Below are 17,765 nucleotides of genomic sequence, written 5' to 3'. Positions count from 1 at the left end.
GATTATCCAGTCATAAAAAAAATGAAATCTTGCCATTTATAACAACATGGATGGTCCTTGAAGGTATTATGCTAAGTGAATAACTCAGACTGAAAAAGATGAATACTATAGAATCTTTCTTACATGTGGAATTACAAACAAAAAACAAGCTTAGTGGAATTAACAAAAACCAAGCTTATTGAGAACAGACTGATAGTTGCCAGAGGCAAAATGTGGAGGGTGAGCAAAATGGGTGAAAGGGATCAAGAGGTACAAACTTCTAGTTATCAAGTAAGTCACAGGGATACAATGCACAGCATGGAGACTACAATTAATACTGTAGTACATATCTGTAGTTTTGTAACTATGTATGGTGACAGGTATTAACTATATTTTGTAACATATACAAATATCAAATCATTATGTTATACATCTGAAACTAACACCTTATATGTCAATTATACCTCAATAAAAGTCACTTCTGAATACTTCTAAAATATTTGAGTAATGTACTTACTTTTGATTTATCTTTGCTCATTTAAATGTATCTGTTACAAAAATGAATCTAAATTTTAATATACACAGCTTCTTATAAAATACAGTTGTTTTAAGTATAGAATTCTAGTCACTGATGAATTTAGAAACCTCAAAAGATATAATCACCGAGTGACCACAATATACCACAAAATACATTGTTTTCCGAGTTGTAGTACTAGTTATTCTCAGTCTACCCAGTCATTACTGGTAAGTGTTATTCAATAGTTTTCAATAATTGTTTTACTTCTAATATTAGTCCAGCTGATTTCCTTGTAGTATTCTCTCCATTTCTTTTATTTATTGATAAGTGCTGTATTACAGAGCTTAAATGTGGGCATGAACATGGTTTTGATTTACATGGTAATGTATTTTTCATCTTAATAAGGAAAAGGATATACAGATTACCCAGAAACAGGGTAGTAGAAGTTGGATTTTCAAGGTATTTCAACTACATCAATAATCTTGATCGTTTTGCTACTTCATGATCCTTCATCAAAATTAAGTGTATACGAAATAGGTTTTTTAAAAGGACATCCAAGAGTTCCCTACCTGAGTGGTAACTTAAAATGCCTACAGTTTACAAAGTAATATAACTTTCTTCAAACCTGTTCATTTGGTAGGAAGAAAGGTATATAACTAATAGGTGCAAAAACAGTGATAAACTGATGTTAATTATTACTAACTAACATCATGTTAGTACTGTTAGAAAAAGAAAGAAAAACGCAGAGAGAAAATATGGAAAACGAAATATGGAAGAAGTAAATAAAGAAAGTAGAGGTATTATTCAATACCTGTGCATAGCCCAGCTTCAAAAGCAGGCCCTCCTTCTTTCACCTGTTTCACAAATATGGTATCCATTGGTTCCAAGCGGTTTCTCTGTTTTCCTGTAGGAGAATTTAAAAAATTCTGAGCATGATTTTACTTCAAAATATTTCATTAAAACACCAAAATATAAAAATTATATTTGAGACAAATATTTTTGGTGGCTAAACACAACCTGAACTTGCATGTTGCAATCATAATTTCAGGATTTTCATTCAAATGTTTATTTTGCTTCTTCCACAATGAACTTACCACCCACAATAGCATAGCTTTCATTCACTGGGTACATCTGTGTATAAATCACTGCACTAAATACTATCCATACCTCGGAGCTAATTTCCATAGTAACTACCTTATTACTACCATTAAATAAAAGAAGACACTGACGCTCAAGAGAGATCAAATAAATTCTCCAAGGTCTTACGACTGTATTTCATTTATGGTGCTCACTCTACTGCTTTTAACACTGCCCTATCCTAAGCATTAAGTTATGATGATGAATAAGCTTTTCTCCAAAATGTTGCCTTTGCTATTGCTCACTATTATCCAATCCTTCTGGATATCTTTTTCCATAGATATCCTTTAATTACAGGCAGGTTTCACTAAGCAACAAACCTCTCCCATTTCCATATCCCCTGACTCGAAGTCCTCATTAATTTTCAGACTGCTTTTCTTTAAATATATGCGGTCTACAGTTCTGCTGGAATGGTAAACTGGAAGTATTAATTGTAATGCGTGTTATTTAATTTGTTGCTTCTTTAGTTTCTGCAAGTCAGTTTCTATATATGCAAAACTAAAAGCCTAATCTCACACTGTGGTAGTTCACTAGGAAAAATGCTCCTTACTTTCCTTCATGATCCTCTGGTAGAGCCAGATGACTTTTCTGGCAATTCTTAGTAAAAGCCTCTTTCAAGTCATCATCTGTATTTTATGACTTCTCAACTTTTGAGAACATGTAAGACATGTTTCAAAGCATTGTTAAGTACTTTATTTAAGTGGCATTTCCTTGACTTACCAAAAGAAAAGGAAAATGTGTATTTTTACACAAATAATTAAATCTGTATATACGAATAATTAAATCTGTTTGATAGGGTTACTAGAGTTTGTAATATTTGGCACATACTTTACTAAACTCACATAAGTTTACTAGTTATATATTGGAAATTCAAATTTAATTGGGCATCCTTTGTTTTATCTACCAACCCTATCTCCAAGTGATTTTAGACAAATGATGTATTTGGGTCTTAGTTTACTCATCTGAAAAATGAAGATGATGATAGTTATTTCTACCTGTCAAAACTGCTGTGAGGATTCAAAGAGAAAACACATTAAAATGTATATAATGCTTAATACAAGTAGGGATTTAATTTAAAAAAATATTAAATACTCTTACTGGGGTAGTCTGATGATAAGCTTTCAGACAGTTCATATACAGATTGGGGGTAACTGAGGCCAGGGGACATGGTGCATGTCACAGTACAAGTGTTTGATGAATACCGGTTGAAAAGTATCTGTACAAACTTAACTGTCATGTGATGGGGAAAGCTGAAGCACTTAGGCCAAATAGAAAAGAATACTAAAGTAATGAAGGTAAAAACAGTAACTTCTACACAAACTACTTAAGCCTTCCAAGAGAATGGGTTCTAAAACCAGAACTATAATATATGGCCTGTGGGCTTGATCCTTCAGTAGGACGATTTAAATGGCCAATGTCCTTCTTTAGAGAATGCTAAAGTCAAAATCACTTGCAACACTAAAATTATTTCAAAAATAAAAATACTAAATATAGGGCCTCCCCGGTGGCGCAGCGGTTGAGCACTGGGTTGCGAAGCCGCCCGCAGCCTCTGCGGCGCCGGTTCAATCCCCGGTTGCTCCCCGGCCACCGGAGGAGGGTCCCACATGGCGAGCAGACCTCTCCTGCCGCCCGCTGCTCCCCTCAGCAGTGTACTTCGGTCCTTCTGCCTGCTCTGCTCCCCGCTCTGGTTCTGGTGAATTCTCTCACCCTCCCGCGCTTCTGACTGTACCCAGTGCTTGTATAAACAAAAAACAAACAAACAAACAAACAAATAAATAAAACATGCCTCTAAAAAAAAAAAAATACTAAATATATGAAGCAAATAGATTAGAGCAGACATATTAAGAACTAATGAAATGGGCCTCCCCTGGTGATGCAGCTGGTTGAGTGACGTGCTGTGAAGCTGTCTGCAGCCTCTGCAGCGCTGGTTCGATCCCGGCTGGCTGGCTAAGGTCCCACATGCCACGGCAGACCTCTCCTGTCTCGCCTGCTGCTCCCCTCAGCAGTGTATTTCATCAGTCTGCCTGTTCTGCTCCCCACTCTGTCTCTGGTGAATCCTCTCACCCTCCTGCGCCTCTGGCCTGTACCCCAGCTCTTGTACAAAAATAAATAAATCTTTAAAAAAAAAAAAAAGAACTAATGAAATGTAAACTATGTCAGTTACAAAAGGACCCTGTGATGAACACTCACATAGAAAAAGAGGTTAAGTCAAGACCCCTATAGTTCTGTGGACAAGAGAAATGTATTTCTTAAAAAGAATGAAGAATATATTTGCTATACAAAAAAATACTATCCCATATTTTAACTAAAAGCAAAAATAGAAAACAATGGCTATCATTGAGAGTAAGCTAATTTTTTTTCTTCTCTGAGTTCTCAAACATGGTACAGAACAATTTTTTTAATGAAACCCAATCTTGTCTGCTTTAAAAATGAGATGTTTTTAAAGTATTTTTTTACTGATTTCTAAGTTGTTAAAAATATCTCTATCTCTACACAAGAGAAGGCTGTTGAAATTCAACTGTGCTTCAATATAAAAGTTCTATAGGTCCTGGAAAAAATATACTCTCCACAAGGGTGGAGCGTTGAAAAGACACATCACATAAGAGAATATTATAGCTTCAAGCATTAACTAGAGAAAATCAATTAACTAGCCTACTGAAATTAATACCTATTTTTTTAGAACAAAAATAATTGAAACCACAAGGTAGATTGAAGTAGACAGCTATCAAAGTGAAGTGGGAATGATGAAAATTGATCTTTACTTCTCTTTGAGGGATAATAGGTCATCACAGAAAACTAAAAAGAGGACAAGGAGAAGAAATCATTGAGCAAAACTTAGGAATTATGGTTCCATTAAGGCAAAAAAAAAAAAAAAACTAACAGAAGTAACAAATATCAAATCCTGGCTCAAGGGTCAGCTCTAGGAGAAGAAAAAGGAGAAGGAGTAGAATAAAAGGGCCTTAACCATACTTAACAACCATTTATGTCTTACAGAAATGGGTGGAGGCGATGCTAAAATGTTAAGATGACAAAGATATGCAGCAAGCATTTGGAAGTTATATTTTTGCCCATATTTTCTGTTTGTCATAAATGTAGCATAACTAATTTTTAATCATTGAAAACAGACTTCTAATTTTTAATTTTGGGGATCTGGTTTGCTGATGGCATATAAAATTAACTTATGAGGCTAAATGAGACATATTGTCCAATATCAAAATCCACATGTATCATGATAAATACATCCTATATGATAAATAATTAGACAGAATCCAGTTTAAGAAAACTGGTATGGCAGATTACTGAGCAATTGTTTTCCCACTGGCAGGGGCAGAAGCACTAATTATACATATACATATACGTTTATATTTATGAAACCTAGAGGTTTTCTAAATTTTCACATTTTTCCTTTCTACAGTGATGGACAGTACTTTAGTTTTTTTTTTTTAAACATCTTTTGGGGAAAGATATATGTTCTTTTTTTTTTTTTAAGATTTTTATTTATTTATTTATACAAGCACTGGGTACAGTCAGAAGTGAGGGAGGGTGAGCGAATTCACCAGAGCCAGAGTGGGGAACAGAACAGAACAGAATGAACGAAATACACTGCTGAGGGGAGCAGCGGGCGCGGCAGGAGAGGTCTGCGCGCCATGTGGGACCCTCACTGGTGGCCGGGGATCGAACCGGTGATGCACAGGCTGCGGGCAGCTTCGCAGCACAGGGCTCAACCTCTGTGCCACCAGGGGAGGCCCGACAGTACTTTAGTTTTTTCCCCTAAGTCTCCAATATGCAACTGCAACAATTACCATGAGCTTTAGATCCCAAATTCCAATAATCTCTGGACCTTGTCAGTAGACTGGACCTGTTAGGTCTCAATCACGTTATTATAAAGCAAACACATATTCTATGCTCAACTTGATGTCCGAGTAACATCAAATGGAACAAAATGAAACAAGCAAATATATATTAAAAAGTAGACCACGTTTTAACTTAATTGTGGTAAATGTAGTTTCAACCCAATTTTTTTTTACTATTTATTGCAGAAAATGTCCAGCATATGCAAAAACAGAGAAAACAGTAGAATAAACATAACTTACCTATTATAAAATATCTGTTAATCTTATTTCACTTATACTCACCCTTTTTTCCCTAAAATTTTAAAGCAAATCCCAGATATCATGTCGATTCATTCATAAATACTTTAACCCTTTGCAGTCTGAACCATTCTGGACATTGGCTACCAGGTACTTGATGCTACTTTGTGGCGGAAACGTGCATTTACAGACCCTCGTATTATTTAGTATAATTTTGGAACCAAGTAACGTATTATAATGATATTGGACTTATATGAATTGGGTGACATCGAGGAATGTATATTTGCAAAAAAAAAATATTTTATTGTTTATAATTTTGTACAGTATAAGTTTCTAACACTCCCCAATATGCATTGCAGGCTGATTAGTGCATGTTTGACATGTCTGTGTAGAGGTCTATCTGGAGCTCATCTTCACTACTACTTGTGTCATGAGACTCATTCGTGGTTGGACGCTTTGCCATTGTTCTAATAAAAATATGAGTAAATGCATGGGTTGAAAATTTCTAATTGTTATTACTAACTGACAAGATGATATTTACCAAAATAGCTTTCACCAAACAATTTATTCACTAAGAAAAGAATCATTTTTCCGATTTTCTCCTCATTAGATCTATGTGCACTGCTCGAAGCTTCAAACCAAAATGAGCTCAGCTTTGAAAATCTTTTCCTCCAGATGTAGACTTGTTTATTTGTAATTATGTATCTCACTATACAGTGCGCGCTATGTTCGAAAACCGACCTTTCTTCTACAAACTCCCCTTATCGCTCTTTTCAAGTGGCGTCGCGAAGTGCTCGGACCGTCGTGAGCACGCATCTCATGTTCTCGTCCGACACAAAACCCGCTGACATTTCTCGTATATATCTTAGTAATTTTACGATATTTTGATTTAATTTCTTGTGCCATTTCAAGATAAAACTTCAGGGAAACATGCATGTCTCAAAAAGTTGCGTTGAAATAACTCAATTCCCCGTAATCACTAATAAATTGCAATGTCCCCTGAGAGGGGACATCCGAGTGATATGCTAGAATTCCGATGTCCCCTGAGAGGGGACAGCAGAGTGGAAAGGGTTAAATATTTCAGTCTGTGTCACTAATAAATAAGAATTTTGCTTTTTCTTAAAGGAAAGACAAGAAAATTCATGCATGGTTCTCCAAAGTATGTAAAATTCTACACAACGTGGACAATACACACTGACAAGAAATCCAGCCCTACTGTCACTTTTCTAAATGCCTACTTAACATTAATGAAAAGCACTATATTGTGATACACAAATGATAGCAGCAAGTTATGAAATCAGTTAAGTTTCTGAACAAGTTACCCATCCCCAATAGAATGTACTGCTGAGGCACTGAAAATCAGGAGGCTCATTTATATGAGACCATTTATGACAATCTTTAGCTCACAAGAGTGGCTGGCAGACATTGGATGCTCAATAAATATTCACTTGTCACTGATTCAAATTATAGCCCTGGAAAACCACAATAAGTAAAACTTCACAAAGATACCTTAGAGATTTGTTTCAGGTACAAAGCCACTGCACTACAACTGATCTACACAATTTCCCTTAAGTAATTGAAGGACAATACTGCCACTTAGTGGCAGTAATTCGAGTATAATACCACTAGGTGTCAGAAATGAGCTATGTCTGGCATTATAAACTACCAAAGCAAGACAGAGAGAAGGATGTTTATTCATTCAACAAATATTTACTGAGTTCTTACAATGTGCCAGGGGCTGATTATTCCACAAGGAACAAAACAGTTCTGGGATCTGGAGTATTTGAAGTATCTGCAGCATTATCTTCTCGCTAAAGATTTAGGAACTTCGCAAATTACACATCACATCTACATTCACCGCTGTTATTCTAGTTAGGCTAGATTTTAATTTATCTGTAAACCCAGAGAAAATTTTTACAGTGTTCCAACCACCAGCAACTATCACTCCATCTCTGGGCTTAACATGGTTCAAATCCCTTAACCAATTAATAAGCTTGCTCTGTGATTTTATCAAGACCTTCCACCCCTTTTATTCCTCCCTGTTTTTCAAGAATTTCGTTTCTCTCCAGAAATCACTTTCATACTAAGATTACTCATGGATCAATATTTCAACAAAATTCTCCTTCAACCTCAACTTCCTTTCCCCCTTGACCTCTGAAAGCATTCAACTTGCCAATCTCCAACTATGGAGAAATCCAACCATATGCCTGGCTCTGCTCCTATTCTTGGCTTGCTAATTCAGCTGAATAAAACTGCATAACTCACTGATTTATAGTTTCCAAGTTCAGCTAAGTTCTTGACACTGCTCACTAAGTATTTCAATACCCATTCCCTCCAGGGTTGCGGTTTCAAACTTCTAATAACCTTCTTGAACTTGCTATCCCATTCTGATTTCCTCACACCATTTGATAGCCTTGTACTAACACACTATTGAAATTGCTGTATCCTAATTTTTTTTTTTTTAAATCTTTTCACATCCTTACTTTCTCCAATCCTATCTCAGTGTTTATTTACCAGGCTTCTTCAACAACTTGCTCCCCTAAATCTCTCTTGCCATGTGTAAAAACTTGTTGATCTCTACTCTCCCCTTCAGATCTCATATATATGTAAATTTCTCAACTTGAAATAACAAAAAAATACTCTTTATCTTCCTACATAGCTATCATTCATTTTGTTCTCTAACCCTTCACTGTCATACATCTTGCAAGAACAGTCTATACTCACCGATTCTTATTTGCTTTTAAATCAAGGTTTCTCAGACACTGACAAATATCTGTGGGGGGCAAAATTGCCCACCCTACCTCCACTCTGGTCCTCTCTGTGGTTTCACTGCTCTACTTTTTGTACCAAATCACTGGTATCTACTTTCCTCATCCCTTTTCTAATTTGCTACTTATCAGGTCTGATCCAAGAGTGCCTTTTAAGTCCCCATCCTAATGACTTCTCTCACACCATTTGATAGCTTTGTCCTACCTACTAGTTTTCCACTCCTCCCCCTCCTTAAAATTATTACCTCTTAATGAGCAAGACACCTTCTGGTTTCCTGCCTTTTAAAACTCATTTTCTGATTCCCTCCTGATTCTCTGACCATCTCTTAGATGTTGCTGTCCTAGGGTCCTATCCTTGTCCTTATGTCTTCATGCTCTCTGTTTTTAAGTATCCCCTAGAAAAATACATACAATGATGACTTCCAGATCTATTCAGCTCTTACCTTTCTCCCAGTGAGCTGCACACCTAAATTTTCAAATAGAATATTCTACTGGCATTGGAAATGCAACTTTTTCCACACTAAACTCACTTCCTCAGGGGAAAGGCGTTGACATGCTTCCCCTCACATATCCCTCAGCTAGTGGCAGCTCCATCTATCTACTTATTCATGTCAGAAAAGCTAAGCATAATCCTCCACAAGTCATCCTTAGCTGGTGACATAAAATCCTTCCCCTGGCTCTACCTCCAAATTTGGGGGAATCTTACTTCTAAATATCTCTGAAGTCTGTTTTGGAATATTCTTCCTGAGAAAATCCTGTTCCTATGTTAACAGCAGAAAGGAAGGCCCACCTGACAATCCTGCTGTAGTGACTACGTAATTTTCTGTGCTGGGATTCTGCAATAATTGGACATACCTCTACTTCTGCACTTTTGTAATTATTTTACACTTTCATCACCCACTAAAGCAAGAGCTTCTTGAAGCCAGAACCCATTCCACATGCAGGAACTATCCTGGGTTTTAAGAAAAAAGTAATAAAATAAAGCTCCTGTTCTACATTCCAATCAAGGCAGAAAAATATCCAATAGGTGCATGAATGACAGTGCTGAGTGCTGTGGAGAATAATGAGTAGACTGAGAAGGTAAGGGAGAGGGAAAGGCAGGACTGTGATATTATCTGTATGAAATGTAGGGCAGACTTCATAAAAGGTGACATTTGGAACAACTATCTGAAAGAAGTGGGGCCAGAGGTCATACTGCTTCCTTCCCAGCAAGTAATCTATAGACACTCCTAACTAATGACTCAAAAAATGTTTGCTACGTGAATGAATAAACAACAGGAAATACATTCTACAGTTAATGTATTTAGCATTCATCTGCAAATATTTCTGTTCTGGTATTTTGCCAAGATGAGAAGTTATCTGTTAAACTTCAAAAGCACTGCCTACAACTACTACAAATGAAGTTTTTTATTAACTGGATATATGAATTACATATTTTGAATGTGGATTAGCTGGAAAACAACCAGGAAAAAGTGTGACTATCTAGCCAGGTGGTATCTATGACTGAGGTCTAAAGTTACGGAACTACTAAGAAAAGACAACTCAAAATCAACTTATTAATTAAGAGTCACCTCTAGAACAACATTTTTATAGGTAAGTTATTTCTACAGGATGATCTAAAAAGTTAATACTCCAATCAGAGACTTACCTTGGCTTTTTTACCTTCATAGCCCTATTTATTCAGGACTTCCAATTAGCTCTCTGAAATCCTATATTTCAAATTTCTTAAAGGATTTAGAATGTTTCTTGGCTGCCAAATTTTTTTCTCTCTCTCTTTTTTTTAAAGATTTATTTATTTATGCAAACAAGAGCTGGGGTACAGGCCAGAGATGCGGGGGTTGGGGGTGGTGGTGGTGGTGAGAGGATTCACCAGAGACAGAGTAGGGAACAGAACAGGTGGATTGACTGAAATACACTGCTGAGGGGAGCAGCAGGTGAGACAGGAGAGGTCTATCTTGCCATGTGGGTTGCTCCTTGGCTGGCCAGGGATCGAACTCGTGCTGCAGAGGTTGCAGATTGCTTTACTGTGTGGTGCTTAACCCCTTGCGCCACCAGGGAGGCTCCCAAATTTTTCTTGACTGAAGTTTTCTTACTACATGAAGTATGGCTTTTAAAGACAAAATCAACTTCTAAAAATTGGAAATCTGATAATGCATAGTTAGATCAAATTAAACTTTTTTTCATATTATTGTAAATCTGGTTTCTTGAGACTTTTAAAGTATAGTTTGGAGGTTTTTCTAATCTCCCATCTAATTAAAGCACCTTACCCATTTATTTTACAAAAAGGACACTCAAATTCCTACTGAAGCCCAAGATTATCATGTTTATACATATTTATGTTATTGTTGCTCCGGCATACATATTTAGCAGCTATGTGAAATAAAACTTATAAATTCGAAAAATGTCACTGACAAGATGTGTAAAAAGGCAGATGAAAGAAAGGTGAAAGCAAAGTAGGAAGGCAGAAGAGGTAATAAGTTCTCTTCTTTGAAAGTGGAGGTAGATATTAATATGCTAAATTTTGCAGTTTTGGAAACAATGACAAGTTAAGGTAGCAGAACCTCCCTTTGTATGGTACATTCACTCAAAACAGATAAGAGCTCCTATTAAGTACCAAGTATTAACTAGGCGCTGGATATCCAACAGTTTGCATCTTTAATGATCTGTTTGTAAAGTAATACTTTTTTTGCATAAACATACTGAATAGTCTGGGTATATAGAAAAATTTGTGCATATTCTAATGACCAATTTTTAATGATATATAATCACCCTTTTCTCTTGTTTTTCTATTTTCCCATATCAGATTTGTATTGCTGCCACCACCTCCTAGGAACAGATAGATTAGGAGGCAGAAAGTCTCTACTTGTTTATCAGAGAGCAAAGAACGTTCACTCAGATTAAGTGTCTTTAAAACATGAATGGGGTTTTCCAGTAAAAAATGGGGGAGACAGTCTATCTGCAACTTTCACTAACTGTAAACTTTCAAATAATCTACTTGTGTTGCATAAAATATGCCTTCAAACATCTAAAAACAGCTCTCATTCACTCTCCCAGAGCGCTCTTTTTCTAGCAAAGGTCCCAGGTTCTTTAAATCTTTTCAAACTATAGATATGTCTACATATACACACATTACAGAACATATCATATAAAACATAGATAAATGTATATCTAAATGAGTATATATATCTAAATATAATATATTATGATACCTGGTATACTTTAAGTCTTCAATTATATACTAATTTCTATCACCCCCCCCAAAAAAAAAATCAAGAAGTTCTTCTTCTAGTGTAGGACAGGTACATTACAAAACAATTTCTTTAGGTACTGTTATGTGTTTTCATATTCCTCTTCTTAGGAAAGAAAAGTAAAGCTGTTTGGGACTTCATAAATATCTCTGATGAACTTTGCTTCATAGAAGATAAGGTGCTTGTATTTGTATTTCTCTTATGATAAGGCTTTAATTTTGTGCTTGTTTTAATTCCTCAATTCACCTTTTAAATTACTGATTTTAATTTTTGTTAACTTTGCTTATGATTATTTTTCCTTCAATCTGTTATGATTCCTGATGTTAATTTTTATTATGTTTTAAGTATTAACTTTCTTTGTTGATTTCGTTCTTTTGGCTACTTTATATTCTAGCTATTATTGGTAATATCAATACATTAGCTTTCCAGCTTCTTAAAATATAACTTCTAAATACTTATAATCATTCTTCCATCAACAACATGCAATGCCAGTGGAATGGCCAGATAATTTAATCTCAAAGTACTGCAGTAACTCAAGTTAAATCCAATTATAAGGGATAATAGAAAAGCTCACTGGACATGTAATTTTGAATACCCATTCCCTAAAATGGATTGTCATGGAACAAGCCAGACTTTCGTGGACCTGTACAGTTGGACCACATTGTTCTGGTCTCCATCACCGTAGTCCAGGGTTTCTTAACATTGGCACTATTAACATTTTGGGCAGATAATCCTTTGTTCCAAGGGACATCCTTTGCATTGTAGGGTGTTCAGCATCATCTCTGACTTCTACCTGCTAGATTCCAGCAGCATCACCCTCAACTATGACAATCAAAATGTCCACCAGACATTGCCATGTGTCCCTGAGGACAAAACTGTCCCCGGTGGAGAAGCCCTTTACACTGAGCTGGAACCTGGGTTTTTGAAATCAGTTTGCATTGCGCAATCTGTTAAAAAATAGTCATAAGAAAAGTAATAGCAATAGGATATTATCTATTTTACCCTTTATTTTCTACTATGACGGCCCATAGGAGAAATTTGCCTCAGACTTCAGTATAAACAGGATGTGATTTTTATGGATGAGGTGAATCCTTAACTAATATTTTCGTTTCTCTTTGGCCAATGGAAGGGTTCAAAAGCAAATTTATAGCCTATCTTTGACAACAATGTAAGATCTACAGCACGTGATTATGGGTACTGAATCTGAATGCCAGTTTAATCCTTTTTATTTTGCCGTGAACCTTTTAACCTTATTTTTTATCTTACATAATACATACATTTCTGCATGTGAACACAAATCCTCTTTTGAAAGAGATTAGGTATAAATTAATATATAAGTATTTAAGCACAATATTCCCTAGTAGTTCACATCCCTTAATGTCACTTTTTTACCTCTCCAAATCTCGTCCTGTTGGATCTAGATCTTGTAGTTTTAACTTACAAATAAGTCTACTCAGTCAAAACATATAACTAAATCTGTTCATTTCAGAGGCCTATATCAGATACATAATCACCAACACAATGGCTTATAATTATGTCTGCCTACATTTATCAGAAGTATATTTCTACAAAATGAAGGTCATGGAGTTCTCGATGGTGTTGTGACCAGTAGGTTGCCCAGACATCAGCACATCCCTCTGTAGGCTGATGGGAAGACAGGGGACGACCTACACCCTCTCTTCTCTTGCTGAGGCTGGCATTGTAAGTGTTACCTCTCCCCATTAACACCTATTTCTAATCCTTGCAACAACTGGAATCCCTCCAGAACCCTGGTGCAGGACAGATGGCAACACGGGAGTGGTCCATCTTGCACAACAGTGAAACTATGACGGGTCTCCTGAGGCCCACTCTCTCAGATTACTTCTGATAATGCTGAAAGAAACCATGTTCCTCCCATTTTAACCCTCAATACAATCATTCCAAGACCTCAAATTAGATATTGGTATTAAGGAATTTACCAACAGGTTAAGTGGATAAAAAAATCTCTGGTATGTTCATACAAGGGAAAACTACTCATCAAAAAAGGGCAGCTTTATTAGTGCCTATACATACAATCTTGTAAATCTCAGAAACATTATTCCCAGTGAAAGATACAAGAATCTATGCTGTATTGCTCCACTTACAAGAAATTCTGTGAGAGGCAAAATTAAAATTTATAGTGACAGAAAGCAAAGCAGTGGTAGTAGAGTTGGCAGGCTGGAGATGGCACAGGGTTACAAAGGACCCTTACAGATGGACAGAAAGGTTCTTTTTGATATTATATCTTGACTGGAGTTGTGGTTACACATTTATCAAAATAAAACTTTAACTCTACTTAAAATAGGTTCAAATGTGGTATTCTTGCCAAGAATGCATAACTTCAAACTAATGATGAGAAAACATCAGTCAAATCAAACCTGAAGATGAGTCTACAAAATAACTGGCCCAGTGTTCTTCAAAGTTTTAAGGTCATGGCATAGATCTGAGGGATCCAGCAGGGAAGAAGGAGGGAGAGGGGTCAGAACAGGGGAGGGAAGAGCAAAAGGTAATGGTCACGGGTGCTGTGGTGGTGGGAGAAATAGGGGGAACTACATCTGAAGGGAGAAATAAAATATTGTCCAGAAAATTAACAATGATGTAAGAAAATACATTAATAAATTTAATTAAAAAAAAAAAAAAGCTTTAAGGTCATGAAATACAAGGAGACTAAAGCACCGTCCCAGACCAGGGCAGACTGGGAAGATGTTATTCACTTTGATGTGAATACAAAGTGGAACCCTGGACCAGGGGAAGGATGCCACTAGAAAAACTGGTAAAATCCAAATGCGGCCTGCAGTTTAAATTGCAGTATTATACCAATGCTGCAATTATACCAGTACTTCTCAGTTTTAGCAATTGTGCCGTAGTTATAGGAGTTTTTAACATCAGGTGAAGTTGAACACGGCATTATTTTTCAACATTTTTAAAGCCTAAAATTAGCTAGAAACATGTTTTTAAAGTGGGTGCATTTTATTTTGTGTTAGTTTTTTTTAAAGATTTATTTATTTATTTATACAAGCACTGGGTACAGTAAGAAGCACAGGAGGGTGAGAGAATTCACCAGAGCCAGAGCGGGGAGCAGAGCAGGCAAAGGGACTGAAGTACACTGCTGAGGGGAGCAGCAGGTGGCAGGAGAGGTCTGTGTGCCATGCGGGACCCTCCTCCGGTGGCCGGGGAGCAGCCGGGGATCAAACCTGCGCTGCAGAGGCTGCGGGCAGCTTTGCAACCCAGCGCTCAACCGCTGCGCTACTGGGGAGGCCCTTTGTGTTAATTTTAACCCATTAAGTTTATATAAATAAAGACAAAAATAAATGGGGGTTATTAAGAAATAACCCTACCTGTAGCTGAGTCTCCCTTTATATTCATTAAGTATAATATTTATATCAAGAATATGACTAACTATTAGAAGAGCCAAAATACTTGACTTTTCAATATTTGAGTCAATAAAATGAGTAAATATACAAATCCTTACCTAAGAGAATCACATTTAAAAGATTAGTAATTGACTAAAACCCTCAGCTGGTTCATAACATTCCCCACATTAATACTAATATATAGTTAACAATAAAACATCACATGGTCAAATCATGATGAGATAATAGAATCCATAAAACTCTGAAGTCTAGAGTAAAAATATTTAGTTTCTAGTACTCTCACATCTAACCATATTTAAGTATTTGGGCTTCAAGACAATATCACTCATTTAACATTACGTAAAGAACACAAAGGCAAGAATGTAAAAAACATTTAGAGAAAAAATTGAATCTTTTATAACATACCTCCTCTATTGCCATTTTCTTCATCCTATAAAAAAAAAAAAATCCACCTATGAGTACATATTTATGTCAAGTAAAATCCAGCAAGGTTCACTTCAATTCAAACTGTCCACCCCAAAATGTGTGCATTACAATCTTATTAACAGTGCGCCTTTTGCCAGAAGGAAGGAGCCATCAAAAGTAAAGAAGGGAAGGTGGTAGAAGTCGTCGACTTAGGGGGAGGATGCCAGAAGTTAAGTTTTGACACATGGTGTGTGATATATCTAATAGAGAACCCAAGTGGAGTTGTAAAAAGAGAGTAGCTGGATAGATAAACAAAGAATCTGGAAGAGAGGACCAGTTCAATCTCCACTGACTGACCAATAGTTTAAGAAAATGTGTCTTTAGGGCTATTATAGATATGTTGCCTTCAAATTGCTATATATTTGTCTTCTTGAATTTTGAGGCTTGTTTATCTTTTTGTTTGCACTCATTACTACCAATCTGTCTCACTGCCAGGTTTCTTACCTCAAGCTAGGAAATTAGAAAAGCAACTTGGAAAGCTCTTATACAAATGTAAAAATAATATGTTAATATGAACACACAAATTTGAAAAACTAATATACAAACATACATTTGCTGAGGCGTTCTCATATGAAAACTATAATGTACTCTAGAAAGAAAAACACATTTAGTGAAGTACTGATAATTTATTATATAACTTTGACCTTCATTTTGGCTGCCCAAATATACATATGCATGCATACATGCATACATACATATGTGTGTTTTTTCAGTTATAAACTCATTTCCAAGGCTGCTAAGTTTGCACTGATATAATAAAGACATTTTTGTATCAATTGCACATTTTCCAAAAAGCATGAAATTTGTAACTTCTTTGGAGTGAACAAAATTTCATGTATTTTCCAAGTAAAATTTACAAGACTGAGACCTATTTATAAGAACATCTGTGTTAAAAAACAGTATTAATAGTTAAAATTTACTGAGCAATAACTGTATGCCAATTTCTGTGCTGCTTCACATGGATCATATCATTTAATAAACACAGAACCTGTGAAGGTGTTGTCAGGTGACTTACCCAAGATCACAGAGCAAATAAGGGGCAGAAACGGGGCTTGAACCCAGGTCTTTGGACTATAACTACTATACTGATCAGAATTACATTGCACTAAAAAAATTCCTAAAAATACTTTCTAATGGTGATAATAATGCCTTTTTAACCTGTGTTTGGTAGAATTAGCTTATAAAAAATATACTACATATATGCTCATCATGACCCAAAGCTCTTCTTCAAAACAAAAGAAAAGCAAAGAAATTGCAGTCTTGTGATGTAATTAAAGTGAGAGGCTCTTTAAACTGTCAAGTGTTCTCATACATGACCTAACACATAAGCAATACCCTTTCACCTAAGGAATCCTGTTCAGTAGCTACAGACAGCTCAGTAATTCAAACTTGTCGAATTTAACTGCAACGGCAGCAATTATTCATAATTCTTAAAAACTACTATACCTTAAAAAACTTCTCTAGTAAGACATTTTACTGAAAAGATACATCTAAAAAATATATAATAGTTTTAAAAGACAAACTTAGATTCCTATTTAGAGTCAGAAAGGACTTTCTAATCCTCTAATTGAATTCTCTCAAATAAAATGAAAATCTAGAGACCAAAAGACATGAAGATGTTTGGCCCAGTTCTCACAGCTCCTGTGAATATCATTATTTCCAAGACACTGTTCATAACAGTTCAGTATCGGGCACTGGTGCGGCCAAGCTCAGATCCCGGCACACTATTTACTCATTATGTGACTCAGTGAAGTTTCCACAGCTATTATATAGGACTAATAATGAAGTGAGGTAATGCTCATAAACTAGCGTAAAGGACCCAGAACAAGCACTCAGTGTGTCAGCCGCCATTCACAGTAATGACTCCCCACTGCCTCCTAGGAGACCGTGTTACTAGACATGAAGCATATGGATGTAGTTCACTCCGTTGAGAAGTTGTATTTTAGTTTCCAACTTGCCATCGTATTACATATCTGAAAGTTAAGTATTATTCGAATCTCAGCAATTTTCTTCCACTGTCAGAATATTTTAACCAATGATTTCCTCTGCATATTCTTCCCAGAAAACCTGCCACCTTCATAGATAGTAGGAAAACAGCTATTATTAGAAAAAGTAGAATGAATTTGGGAATTAGAAGTCCTAATAAAATAGATTTGGAGTTTATAACA

General features: G+C 36.1%; 1 protein-coding gene across 6 annotated transcripts in view; it reads right to left on the bottom strand.

Annotated features, from left to right (window-relative positions):
• The window catches only part of ARHGAP21 (Rho GTPase activating protein 21), a gene marked incomplete at both ends in the record, with an annotated part of 101,942 nt that overhangs the window by 42,919 nt on the left and 41,258 nt on the right, over positions 1 to 17,765 (bottom strand). For 5 of the 6 annotated variants that reach the window (XM_084253875.1, XM_084253877.1, XM_084253878.1 and 2 more), the window contains 2 exons: positions 1,308 to 1,400; positions 15,538 to 15,562. In XM_084253875.1, coding sequence (XP_084110001.1) covers positions 1,308 to 1,400; positions 15,538 to 15,562 — 118 coding nt within the window. Of the gene's footprint in view, positions 1 to 1,307; positions 1,401 to 15,537; positions 15,563 to 17,765 lie in introns of those variants that run through there. The other variant, XM_084253879.1, reaches the window with a different exon arrangement.

Source organism: Talpa europaea (genome assembly GCF_964194135.1).
Source record: "Talpa europaea genome assembly, chromosome: 14".
In the NCBI taxonomy this organism is placed as follows: domain Eukaryota; kingdom Metazoa; phylum Chordata; class Mammalia; order Eulipotyphla; family Talpidae; genus Talpa; species Talpa europaea.
This window is presented reverse-complemented; position numbering and strand designations above follow the sequence as displayed.